Source organism: Chelonia mydas, chromosome 2 (genome assembly GCF_015237465.2).
Source record: "Chelonia mydas isolate rCheMyd1 chromosome 2, rCheMyd1.pri.v2, whole genome shotgun sequence".
NCBI classification, from domain to species: domain Eukaryota; kingdom Metazoa; phylum Chordata; order Testudines; family Cheloniidae; genus Chelonia; species Chelonia mydas.
This window is the reverse complement of record NC_057850.1, coordinates 2,339,066-2,351,839: the sequence shown is the minus strand read 5'-3', so window position 1 is coordinate 2,351,839 and position 12,774 is coordinate 2,339,066. Positions and strand designations below refer to the sequence as shown.

Here is a 12,774-nt window from a genome sequence, read left to right as displayed (position 1 = left end):
AGTCTCTGGCCTAGACGGGAGGTCAGACTGATCCCCTCTGAGACCCACTAGGGCGGAGAACCGTGCGAACTCACCTCCCGCTGTCTGTCCCACTGCAGGACGTGCGTAACACAGTGGGCAACATCCCCATGGAGTGGTACCAGGACTACCCGCACATCGGCTACGACCTGGACGGCAAGAGGATCTACAAGCCGGTCCGAACCAAGGACGAGCTGGACAAGTTCCTGGACAAGATGGAGAACCCCGATTACTGGTGAGGGGCTGGGGTCCCGCTGCTTCCCCCAGGAACGCCCTGAGTTCCAGGCCAGGGGCATGAGCGCTCCCACCGCCCCAGCCTGGGGTCACGCTCCCAGGCAGGATAAAGGGGTGCGCGTCCCCCTCTCCAAAGCCTGGGCAGCCCCAGCATGTGCTTCCACCTGCCTGGTGTCTGAAGCCTGCTGCCGCTGGGAAAGCTGGACGCACTGCCGTGTTCGGAGCCCATGGGGCAGCCCTTCAGCTTTCGGCTGGCTCCTGTGTGTCTCCTCCCCAGGCACGGGATCCGGGCTGCTCCACTCGCCTGCTGCTGCCCTTGTGCCCCGTGAGGGGGGAGCAGAGCCCCAGGCACCCTCTGTGCCACTCTCTGCGCAGCAGTGAACCCAGAGCAGACTCTCACGCGCCCCGTGCTGGCCGGGGGCTGGGACCCTGGGCTCTCAGCCGTGGCTTTCCGGCAGCTCTCCCCCTGCCGGCCGGTGGGCAGAGCGGCACAGCCTGGAGAATGAGCTCCCCCCGTCCCTCTGCCTGCACCCTGCAGAGCCCTCTGTGCACTTGTGGGGGGCGGGAGCCGAGCCATAGCTCCGTCATCGCCCACCTGGGCCCAGCCCCCTCCCACTCACTCCCCGCCAAGGCAGGGCTGGCGAAGGGGCCATGTCTGCAGCCTCGCGTCCTGCCCCTGCCCTGGAGGAGCCGGCTCTGGGAGGAGGGGACTGCCGGTCAGGGGCTAGTTCGAGGACACGGGAAGGGGGCTTGCCTCCTGCAGGCCAGCACCGAGATGGGCTTTGGGAGTGGAGCACCCTCCTGATGGGCCCCACGGGGATAGACCATGCGGCAGCCTGGCCCTCGGCCCTCACGTGTCGCTTTCCCGCAGGCGGACGGTGCAGGACAAGCAGACGGGGGTGGACCTGAGGCTGACGGACGAGCAGGTGGAGCTGGTGCAGCGTCTGCAGAAAGGGCAATTCGGAGACGTGCACGTCAACCCCTATGAGGTAGGGGACCCTGCTGCCGCCTCCGGGGCTGGGCCTGCGTGGGGCTCCCTCCCCTTCCCCTCTTCCCCCCAGGGACGCCACGTCCGGGGCTGGTGGTGCAGCACGTCTCCCTTGCAGCAGGTTGCCCTCCTGCCTTCCCAGGCTGGGCGGGGACCCAGCGGGCCGAGGGAAAGAGCCGGGCTGATCCCTGCTCAGAGGGCCGGGGCAGTCGGAGTGACCCCTTGCTCTCCCTTCCCAGCCAGCCATTGACTTCTTCAGCAGCCAGGTGATGATCCACCCGGTGACGAACCGCCCAGCCGACAAGCGCAGCTTCATTCCCTCCCTCCTGGAGAAGGAGAAGGTAAGAGCCTGTCAGCGCCAGCTGCCCCCAAAGCTGGGCCCCCAGCCAGGCCCCCCCAATCCTGGCGCTGACCCGTCTGTGGCCTCTCCCTGCTCGGCAGGTCTCCAAGCTGGTCCATGCCATCAAGATGGGCTGGATCAAACCCCGCAAGCCCAAGGAAGACACGCCCACCTACTATGACCTCTGGGCCCAGGAGGACCCCAACTCCATCCTGGGGCGCCACAAGATGCACGTGCCAGCCCCAAAGCTTCCGCTGCCGGGCCACGAGGAGTCGTACAACCCCCCGCCCGAGTACCTGCTCAGCGAGGAGGAGGTGAGGGGCGAGGAGGGGGTGCTCTGTCTGTGTATGTGGGGGGGTTGTTCCACGAAGGGGTGGGGGGGCTGTGTGTGGGTATTGGGGAGCTCATGGGGCTATGGAGGGCGCACTCTGTGTGCGGGGAGCTCCCGAGGGTGCTGCGGGCAGGTTCGGCATGGGTGAAATTCAATATAGACAAGTGCAAAGGTACAGCTACCCAGTGGGGACCCCGTGGCGAGGCCGCGGCACTGCTGAGAAGGGGCCGGGGTGACAACGGCTCCCACGCTGAGCATGACCCAGCAGTGGGGTGCAGCTGCGAAAAGGGCTAATGTCCTTCCGGGGTGCACACACGAGAGGTCGCTGTCCCACTCTGCTCAGCCCTGATCCCCGGCCTCTACCACAGGCCTGAGCCCGGCTCTGCTCGGGGGCCACTGAGGGCCGGGCAGGAAGCAACGGGCTGAACTGGCAGCAAGGGAGCGTGAGGTCAGAGATTAGGAACAGGCTGGGGAGTCAAGCTCTGGAACAGACGGCCCAGGGAGGCTGTGGGGTCCCCGTCCCTGGCTGGACAAACTCGGGTTCCTCGGCCCTGCCCCCGCGCAGGGAGCTGGAGTCCATGGCCCCTCGAGGTCCCTTCCAGCCCCATGTTTCTGTGAGTCTGTGGCCAGTGCAGGGGAGCAGTTCTCTGGGCCAGGCCCCTCGGCGCTGCCACGGGCTTGGTTCCCAGGCTCAGACGCTCCCTCTGCCCCTGGCAGCCGGGCTCTGGGCGCCTGAGGCCCCCCTGGGGAGGGGACGGAAAGCAGGAACTAGGAGAGGGGTCTGGTTTGGGGGCCAGCTGTTGACCTTTGCCCTTTGCCCCGCAGAAGCTGGCCTGGGAGCAGCAGGAGGTGGCGGAGCGGAAGCTGAACGTCCTGCCCCAGCAGCACCGGTCCCTGCGTGCGGTGCCAGCCTACGCCCGCTTCATCCACGAGCGCTTTGAGCGCTGCCTCGACCTCTACCTGTGCCCGCGCCAGAGGAAGATGAGGGTGAGCGGGGGGGCGCTGGCTCGGGCGCCCTGGGCCACTGGCCCAGCAGAGCTCGGAGCCAGGGCCCGGTCGCTCCCGCAGCAGCAGAGCCGAGGGCAGGAAACCCACCTCGCACGCTAGGGACTGGGGAGGCAGTGACTCCTGGGGCTGGCTTGGAGCAGCGAGGGGGCAGCTGAAGGCAGTCCCCCCCCCGGCCCCACACACACACACAACTCACAGCCCAGCGAGCTCTGCCGTACGGCTCCTGCTTGCTGCCCCTTTACGGAGTGGGATGCAGCAGTGTCCCCTGGCCAGTAGCCTGCTGCCCGGCACCCCCAAGTGGGGCGACCCTGTGGGGGGCGGACTGAGCCCCCCGTGCGCTACATGGGCTTGGTTCTCTTGCAGGTGAACGTGGACCCGGAAGACCTGATCCCCAAGCTGCCAAAGCCGCGGGACCTGCAGCCGTTCCCCACCACGCAGGCCCTGGTAATGCCGTGCGGCCCTGTGGTGTTCAGGGCTGCCGTGAGCGAGGGGAGGGGGCACACAGAGGAGAACAGAGACCAGGGTGGGGCTGGGAGTGAAGGAGGCTGAGGGGTCTTGAAGAGGGGGATTAGTTAGGCTGGAAAGAAAAGCTCAGAAGGGGGCAGTGAGCAATGATGGGAGTCTCCTTCCCCGTCCCAGAACACAGGGCTTAAGGGGGCACATAGGGACCAGGGCAGCCGCAGAACTCCCTGCTGCAGGAGGCCACCCAGACACCCCGTCACTAGGCGTACAGGGGAGAATAACCTTGACTCCTGACACCTGAAGCTGTGATAAGGGGTAACGAAGGCTCCTCATCCGGGACATGAACCAGTCCCATTAGGAATGGGACAGATAGTAAGACAGCAAGTATCATAATGCCCCATCTCAGTCTCTGGTCTGCCCATACCGTGAGTACTGGGTGCAGGTCTGGTCGCCCCACCTTAAAAGAGATACATTAGAATTAGGAAAAGCAGAGATGAGGGGACTGGAACGGCTGCCGTATGAGGAGGGATAATAAGACTGGGACTTGTTCAGCTTGGAAAAGAGACGGCTAAGGGGGGATATGCTAGAGGTCTATAAAATCATGACTGGGGTGGAGAAAGTGAATGAGGAAGTGTTATTTACCCCTTCACGTAACAAAAGAGCCCAGGGGTCACCCAATAAATTTAACAGGCAGCAGGTTTAAAACAAACCAGAGGAAGTATTTCTTCACACAACACGGTTAACCTGTGGGACTCGCTGCCAGGGGATGTTGTGAAGGCCCAAAGTATAACTGGATTCCCAAAAGAAAAGTTCCTGGGGGATAGACCCATCAGTGGCTATTAGCCGGGATGGGCAGGAACACAACCCCCTGCTTTGGGTGTCCCTAAACTTCTGACTGCCAGAAGCTGGGACCAGGTGTCCCTTGGTAATTGCCCTGGTCTGTTCATTCCCTCTGGTGCTCTGGCACCAGCCCCAGTCAGAAGATGGGACCCCGGGGTAGTGGGACCCTTGGTAGGGCCCCGTCTGGCCAGTCTGATGTTCTTGTGGACCCACCCCTGCCCAGAGGTTGAGTGTGGCCTGGGGCATCGTCCTCTGAGCAAGAGAAAGGACGTGCCGTTGCCAGGACCAGACGCCGTGGGTGGCCAGACCAGTCCAAGAGCTGGCATGGAGCTGGCCCCAGCGGGAGAGAGGGGTACAGCAGCTTCACACCGCGTGTGGCCAGCAGCAGTCACAGCTCTCAAACCTCACGTGGGCCTGTCCGTCGCTCTCCAGCCTCCCCCATGGCCCGGGCCCATCTCTGCCCCAGGGCTGGAGGCAGCCGTGGCCATTGGCAGGCGCAGGCCTGAGCTGGGGACGGACGCTGGAGCAGACTGAGCTCGGGCTGCGCGGAGCTCCTAGCCCTGGCGTCAGCGTCCCAGTGCCTCCAGAGCTGCCCGAGCCCGTTAGCCAGGGGAGAAGGGCACCTGGAGTCCCCAGCCGCCAGGCCAGGGCTCGTTGCTGCGTGTGCAGGGGCGTCCCGGGCGAGCTGAACGCCAGAGAGTGGCACTCACCCATCTCATTGTCTCCCCCAGGTCTACCGCGGGCACACCAGCCTTGTGCGCTGCCTCAGCATCTCCCCCAGCGGGCAGTGGCTGGTGTCAGGTAAGTTCTCTGTGCCCAGGGGGTGGCGCCCGGCCGGCCCGGAGCCTCGCAGACCCCTCAGTGCTGGCGTGGGGCGAGGGGCGGCACCCAGCAGCCTGGGCTCCTCCGCATGTGTCTGTCACAGCTGTGTGTGTACCCGAGGAGCAGCCACCTCCCTGCCCGCCGGGCTCTCCCGTGGCAGGGGCCAGCTGGTTGAAAGGGGACGTGAAGGAAGGAGAGTCCTGGGGCTGGCTCCCAGGGCAAGGGGAGATGCGATCCCAGACCTTGCCCGTGCGGCCCCCGGCCGCTCCGGCTGGCCCCGTGACTCTCTTCCGGAGTGCTGAGTTCCACTGGGCACGAGGCAGGTGCCAGCGATAGGACCGTTGCCCCGTCCCAGCGCACGCTCGTGGCAATCCCTGATTCCATGGGTTTTTCCATCCACTTCCGGCTCCCCACGCCGAGGCTGCGTCTCCTGCGTGGCTGGGCAGCGTGGGAAGCGGGCTGGCACGCAGGGCATTGGGAGCAGAGGGCAGGTTAACGGCACATTGAGCTCCAGCGGTTCCGGGCTGGCAGCTCCCGGGGGGTGGCCTGCGCGCCGTCGGGAGTTTCACAACCGCTGGATTCCTGGCCACGGGCTTGGAAAGTGGGTGAGATCAGGTGTTAAAAGGTGAGCGTGGGAGCGGATTGCCCCTCTCCCTTCACACCCAGCCCCGGCTCTGGGTCTCTGCAGGGGCCCAGAGCAAACCAGCCTGGACAGCAGCTGCTCCAGGGGGCACTCGCCCCTCACAGCCAGGCCAGTTCAGGGCCCCAGTGCGGCGCCAGGAGCCCAGTGCTGCCGGGGGGCGGCTCAGCAGGGGCGCTCGTCCTGGGTCCATGCTGACCCACTTCCACTTCAGGGAGCCCGGGGTGCTGAGCTGCCCTTCGAGCGGCTGTAAATGGCCCTGCCCAGAGCTGGTGCCAAGGCCTTGTTGGGAGCTCACCATGTTCTGGCCGCAGCCCAGCCCGGTAGGTCCTTGCTGCTGTGGGCAGAATTGGCTCCCTGACGTCCCGCGGAGCCCTTCCTGTCCTGCTCTGGAGCTAGCGCCCGCGGGGCCAGACACGGCGCTCTCCCGCTGCCTGCCTTGGCCAGGGGGGCGCGGGACGGGGCCTGGCCCCTGCCTGTTCGGGGACCCACCCGCTGGCCTGTCCTGCAGGCTCCGATGACGGCACGGTGCGGTTCTGGGAGGTGAGCAGCGCCCGCTGCATGAAAACCCTCCCGGTGGAGGGCGTGGTGAAGAGCGTCGCCTGGAACCCCAACCCCGCCGTCTGCCTGGTGGCCGTGGCTGTGTGAGTGACCTCCCGCCCCATCTTCTCTCTGTGACCCCCCCAGCCCTGTGACCTCCCCATCCCCTCTCATCACCGTGTGACCCCCCCCCGCGACCCCCCCGCCCTGTGACCCCCCCGCCCCATCTTATCTCTGTGTGACCCTCCCCAGACCTCTGATCCTCCGTCCCTTCTCATCGCCGTGTGACCCCCCCCATCCCATCTTATCTCTGTGTGACACCCCCCAGCCCCTCCCCAGCCCTGTGATCCTCCGTCCCTTCTCATCGCCGTGTGACCCCCCCCATCCCATCTTATCGCTGTGTGACCCCCCATCCCATCTTATCGCTGTGTGACACCCCCAGCCCTGTGACCCCCCTGTCCCATCTCAGTTTGACACCCCCCTGCTGCGACCCCCAGCCCTGTGACCCCCCACCCCATCTTATATCTGTGTGACACCCCCCAGCCCTGTGACCCCCTGCCCCATCTTATCTCCATGTGACCCCTCCCAGCCCATCTCATCTTGGGGGGGGGGGTCACACGATCTCCTCTCTGTGTGACACCCCCCAGCCCCTCCCCAGCCCTGTGACCCCCCCCCCCCACATCCCATTTCATTTCTGTGTGACCCACCCCAGCCCGATGATCCCCCCCAACCCCCCTCTCATCTCCAGGTCACTGGCCACCCCCAGCCCCCATCTCCTCTCTGTGTGCCCTCCCTAGGCATCATTTGCCCCCTTCTCCTGCTCTCTGCCAGTGCTGGCCCCCAGGGTGCAGCGGGATTTCAGAGCTCTTGGGGGCAGAGGTGGGACACTGGCCAGGTCCCCGGGGGCCCAGCACTGGTTCCCCTTCCCATAGGCCTTGGCCGAGGCTGTCGTGAGCACGCAGGGCAAGGAGGCGGAGGCAGGGCCAGGCCCTGTCCCCGGCTCTGACCCGCAGCGCCCCCCGCAGGGAGCAGTCCGTCCTGCTGGTGAACCCCTGCCTCGGAGACAAGCTGCTGTACGCGGCCACGGACCAGCTGATCGAGGGCTACGTGCCGCCGGAGGAGGAGCGGCTGCAGCCCGTCACCTGGGCCGTGGCGGCCGGCACGGAGCACGGCAGAGGTGTCCGTCTGATCATCCGGCACGGGAAGGTACGGGGGGGGCTGGGGCGCGGGGGGCTGGAGCGGGGTGGGGAACTCTTCCCAGCGCTTCGCGGGAGGGTGAGTGGTGTCCCCACATGCTGGGCCCATGTCACCTCGCCTGGCCTGCTCAGGTTCTGCCAGCGGCCACGTTCCCGGGAGGTCCGAGCGCCCCAGGGACTGAACCAGGTTCCCGGGGAGTCTGAGCGCCCGTGCCCGGAGCACCCCAGGGACTGAGCCACGTTCCCGGGGGGTCCGAGCGCCCCAGGGACTGAGCCACGTTCCCGGGGGGTCCAAGCGCCTGTGCCCGGAGCGCCCCAGGGACTGAGCCAGGTTCCCGGGGTGTCCAAGCGCCCGGGCCCGGAGCGCTCCAGGGACTGAGCCATGCAAACAGCCCTGGCCCCGCCGCTGCCGTGGGGCGCCCCATCTCCCAGCCCGGCTGCGCGGCTCCCCGTGGCCCCAGGCCGCAGCTGACATCTGGCCGTGCCGCTCCGCAGCCCGTGAAGCAGGTGACCTGGCACCCCCGAGGCGACTACCTGGCCAGCGTCCTGGCTGCCGACGGCCACATGCAGGTGCTGATCCACCAGGCCAGCAAGCGCTGGAGCCAGAGCCCCTTCCGCCGGAGCAAGGGGCAGGTGCAGTGCGTCCTCTTCCACCCGCTGCGGCCCTTCTTCTTCGTGGCCACCCAGCGCTACGTCCGCCTCTACAACCTGCTCAAGCAGGAGCTCGCCAAGAAGCTGCTGACCAACTGCAAGTGGGTGTCCAGCATGGCCGTCCACCCCGCAGGTACGTGGGGCCCCCGGCAGCCGCCCTGGGCGCTGCCCCTGCCGTCCCTGGGCGGGGGGCGTCCTGGGGATGGGGCCTAGCCACCAGGCCGACGCGCGCTCCTTTGCCCAGCCCCGGCCAGGCTGCGGAGGGAGGTGGGGGAGCTCCTGTAGGACGGGGGGCGGCAGGAGGATCCTGTCCCCTCAGCCACGTGGCCACAGTCGGGGTGCGGGGGGCACATTGCCGCGGGGGGGGGGCTGGTGTCAGAAGGGCACCATGCTGCTGTGGGGGGGCCCTGGTGGTGGGGGGAGGGGCGCAATGTTGGGGGGGTTCCCGGTGTTGGGTGGGGGCGAGTCGCTGCCGCAGGGGGACATTGTCTGGGGGGCCTGGCCGCTGCAGCCGGGGACCCCGGTGCGTGCGACACCCCTGCAGGGCCGTGGCTGCTGGCAGTGCCCGGCTGACTCCCCTTCCCTCGGGCAGGAGACAACCTGATCTGTGGGAGCTACGACAGCAAGCTGGCCTGGTTCGACCTGGACCTGTCCACCAAGCCCTACCGCGTGCTGAGGTGAGCGTGCCGCGGCTGGGCCGGAGCTCACCTGCCCGGCTGCCCCCCCTGCCCGCCCGCCTGCCCGCATTCCCCCCAGCCTCCCCTCTCCACCCGCATTCCCCCCAGCCTCCCCTCTCCTGCTCGCCTGCATTCCCCCCAGCCTCCCCTCTCCTGCTCGCCCGCATTCCCCCCGGCCTCCACCCGGCCTGCCCCCTCCGCCCACCCTCCCGCCCTGCCTCCCCTCTCCACCCGCATTCCCCCCGGCCTCCCCCCTGCATTCCCCCCGGCCTCCCCCCGGCCTCCCCTCTCCCGCTAGCCCACCCGCATTCCCCCCGGCCTCCCCCCTGCATTCCCCCCGGCCTCCCCCCGGCCTCCCCTCTCCCGCTAGCCCACCCGCATTCCCCCCGGCCTCCCCCCTCCCCCCAGCCTCCCCTCTCCCTCCCGCCCGCCCGCATTCCCCCCAGCCTCCCCTCTCCTGCTCGCCTGCATTCCCCCCAGCCTCCTCCCGCCCACCCGCATTCCCCCCGGCCTCCACCCGGCCTCCCCCCCGGCCTCCACCCGGCCTCCCCCCTCCGCCCACCCTCCCGCCCCGCCTCCCCTCTCCACCCGCATTCCCCCCGGCCTCCCCCCGGCATTCCCCCCGCATTCCCCCCGGCCTCCCCCCTCCCCCTCCCCCCCCCCGCATTCCCCCCGGCCTCCCCCCAGCCTCCCCTCTCCCTCCCGCCCGCCCGCATTCCCCCCAGCCTCCCCCCTCCCGCCCGCAGCCCCCCCTGCCCGCCCCGCATTCCCCCCGGCCCCCCAGCCCGCCCCGCATTCCCCCCGGCCTCCACCCGGCCTCCCCCGCCCACCCTCCCCTCTCCACCTACCCAGAGCCACCCCCTCCCGCCTGCCCCGCACCCCCCTGCCCCCACGCCCACATTCCCCCACGCCCACATTCCCCCCACCCTCCCCTCTCCGCCTTCCCCACAGCCCAGTGCAGCTGGGCTCAAGCTCACCTGCCCCTCCCCCCCGCCCCGCCACCCCTCCCTCCACCCCCTGGCCCAGTGCAGCCTCTTGGTCCTGCCCCCGGGCATCTGCGCCCAGGCTGCTCCCTGCCCTTCGGGGGCTGGCACCCTGCCCAGGCTCCAGGGAAGGCCCAGCTCTGCCATCACCCCCTCTGGCATGGGGGCGTTCTGGGGGTCTCCCCAGAGCACTGTAGGGACAAGGCATCTCTCCCTGCTGCGTGTCCCCCCGCCAATTGCCATCTCACTGCTCACCCGGCCCAGCGCCGGATTCCCTCGGCTGGATCAGCTGCTCCTTGCCCCCTTTGGGGAGCCCCAAGGCAGTTCTCACCCCCCCGGCTGCCCCAGCCCGCGAGCGGGATTGTCAGACCCCATCTCCCCCTCACGCCCAGGCTGGCGTCGCTCTGTCCCAGGTGGCTCAGCGGCTGGTTGCGGCAGGGCCCCTAGCCACCGCCCAGCCACGCCGGGGCCCGTCGCAGGGTGCTGAGGGGGACCCCGCGGGTCCTGGCCCTGACCGGCGCTTGGGGGGGTCTCTTGCAGACACCACAAGAAGGCGCTGAGGAGCGTGGCCTTCCACAGGCACTACCCGCTCTTCGCCTCGGGCTCGGACGACGGGAGCGTCATCGTCTGCCACGGCATGGTCTACAAGTACGCGTGGGCCCGGGCTGGGCGGCCCCGGCGCGGGGGGAGGGAAGGGCTTGGCGCCACGGTGCGACCAGACGTGGGGGAGGGGGGTGACAGGGGGCAGCCCCCAGTGCCAGAGGGCGAGGGCAGTCAAGCAGCCGGCCCTGCCGCCCACGGGCACGGACCCTGGGCATCTCTGGGCCCTCTGTGGGGTGCGGCCCCCACTGGAGCACCCCACGTCCCTGGGCAGGGTGTGTGGGGTGGGCAGCCAAGTGCCCGAGCGCGTCTCGGGGTCACAACCCCCCTTACCCCGTCCCCTCTGTCCTAGTGACCTGCTGCAGAACCCGCTGATTGTGCCCGTGAAGGTGCTGAAGGGCCACGCGCCGGCCCGGGACCTGGGCGTGCTGGACGTCCTCTTCCATCCCACCCAGCCCTGGCTCTTCTCCTCGGGCGCCGACGCCACCATCCGCCTCTTCGCGTAACCCCAGCGCGGCCACCGGCCCTGCGTGGCACCGGGGCTTCGCCAGGCCAGCCTGGGGACTGCGGGCGGCACACGGGCCAGAGCGCTGCCGGCTTCTCTTCACCCGTCCCTGCCCTGCCCAGGAGGGGCAGGGACGGAGCCCAGGCCGGGGCTGGAGCAGGCTGCCTGCCTTGGGAGCCATGCCCTGGGCTCCACACCGGGACGCACGGGGTCTCTCATTAAACTCCTCTGGACACGAACGGGCTGCGGTACTGTCCTGTGTGGGCTGGGGCCTGGGCAAGGGCCCACCTCCCCTGGGGGCCAGCTCCAGACACAGGTGGTCCTTGCAGAACCTCCCTCCTGCTCTGGGGGGTCCTCCAGCAGGGCCCCTTAGTGCTGCCAGCCCTCGCTCCAGCGCCGGCAGACAGGGAGCTGGGCCGAGGTCACATCGGCTCCCCGACACAGCCCCGCAGATCCACTGCCAAGGGCAGCTAACCGCCAAGCCGGCTGCCTTGGCCCCGGCAGTAACCCCCCCGGGAGCTTTCTGCAAGCCACCCTCGCTGCCTGGGGGGCAGGGCTTGGTGCTGACAGCCCAGGGGCAGAAGCGTTTAAAAGCCCCAGAGCTGTGACCTGGGTGGCAAAGCTGCCTGCTGCCCGGTGGATTTCTCTGCAGCCCTGGGCTCCCCAGCAGCCCTGCTCCTGTCCTACATCCCCCCCGCTCTGCCAGTGCCCCCTCCCCTGCCCTGCTGGGCCAAGGCCAGCCCCCCTGCTCCCCAGTCCTGGGCTCCCCTCCCCTGCAGGTCCCACATTCCCATCCTCCCCCACCCTGCTCTGCCAGGGCCCCTCTGTGCCAACCCTGGGCTCCCCTCCCCTGCAGGTCCCACATTCCCATCCTCCCCCACCCTGTTCTGCCAGGGCCCCTCTGTGCCAACCCTGGGCTCCCCTGCTGTACCCTGCAGGTCCCACATTCCCATCCTCCCCCACCCCGCTCTGCCAGGGCCCTGATCCCCCAGCCCTGGCTCCCTGCACACCCACGCTGGTACCATAAGGGCAGAGCAGGTGCCCCCCAGTAACTCAGCTGAAGGCTGGAGCAGGATCCCTGTCCTGAGCCCCCGGCCCGCACTCAGCGGCCGTAGCCCAAGCAGCGCTGGGTCAGAGGCGCCGGTGCCTTCACTGCGCTCTGTGGGCTGTGCCCTGGGGGTCGCTTCGTGGTTCAGCTGACCGGGGGAGAGCCGGTAAGCACCCAGGAGCCTGGGTTGGCCCAGCCCCTGGGCAGTGCCCCACTCGGGCTCTAGGGAGCCCCGCTGCTGGAGCCAGGCTGGGGGAAGGCAGCATCCTGCCCAAGTCAGGCTTGTTCCCTCACCACCCCTTGCTGCACTGGCAGGGCCTTGGGCCGGGGCAGTGAGCTCAGAGCCCCCCACCCCGCCCTTTGCAGTTATTGAAATGACAAGGGGCCAGGCGGGGGCTTGTGCTAGCACATGTCCAGGCCCCCCCGCTGCACCCGGCTTAGCTGCCAGCCCGGGCTGGCTGGTGAGGTGGGTCTGGCAGTGCCCAGGGTGGCCCCAGGAACCACTTCTTGCTCCCAGCCCAAGGTACCGAAACCCCCCGGCTGTAGGCACGAGGCAGCTGGCCAAACCCAGCCCACCTGGCCGGGCAGAATGGGGGGGCCAGCAGGGCAGCTTTTCACAGTGGTCAGAGGCCAGAGCCAGGGGGGAATTGATACCTGAACCTGCTGCACAAACCGGGCCTCAGGCCACCCTTCCCCACCAGTGCTGGGCTGCAGCTTGGGGCCGGGGGGGGCATTGACTGACTTGCCCCTGCCTGGGCCAGTCCCTTCCCACTGGCTCCAGCTCCAGAGCAGAGGGAAATGTTCACTGACAATGGCCGAGAGGCCCCAGGTTTCTGCCCCTCTGGCCAGGAGAGGGGGGGCCTCCCTGGCACAAACCCACTCCAGGTACTT

At 68.6% G+C, this 12,774-nt stretch overlaps 1 protein-coding gene across 3 annotated transcripts in view; it reads left to right on the top strand.

Annotated features, from left to right (window-relative positions):
* BOP1 (BOP1 ribosomal biogenesis factor) overlaps nt 1-11,074 on the top strand; it is a 104,643-nt gene extending 93,569 nt beyond the window's left edge. For all 3 annotated transcript variants that reach the window (XM_037891804.1, XM_037891806.2, XM_037891807.2), the window contains exons 4-16: nt 99-253; nt 1,124-1,241; nt 1,480-1,581; nt 1,682-1,894; nt 2,737-2,898; nt 3,283-3,363; nt 4,953-5,022; nt 6,195-6,327; nt 7,249-7,429; nt 7,915-8,203; nt 8,663-8,747; nt 10,271-10,378; nt 10,683-11,074. In XM_037891804.1, the coding sequence (XP_037747732.1) occupies nt 99-253; nt 1,124-1,241; nt 1,480-1,581; nt 1,682-1,894; nt 2,737-2,898; nt 3,283-3,363; nt 4,953-5,022; nt 6,195-6,327; nt 7,249-7,429; nt 7,915-8,203; nt 8,663-8,747; nt 10,271-10,378; nt 10,683-10,836 (1,851 nt within the window). In that variant the 3' untranslated portion in view covers nt 10,837-11,074. The remainder of the gene's footprint in view (nt 1-98; nt 254-1,123; nt 1,242-1,479; nt 1,582-1,681; nt 1,895-2,736; nt 2,899-3,282; nt 3,364-4,952; nt 5,023-6,194; nt 6,328-7,248; nt 7,430-7,914; nt 8,204-8,662; nt 8,748-10,270; nt 10,379-10,682) is intronic.
* Nucleotides 11,075-12,774: the final 1,700 nt, after the last annotated feature.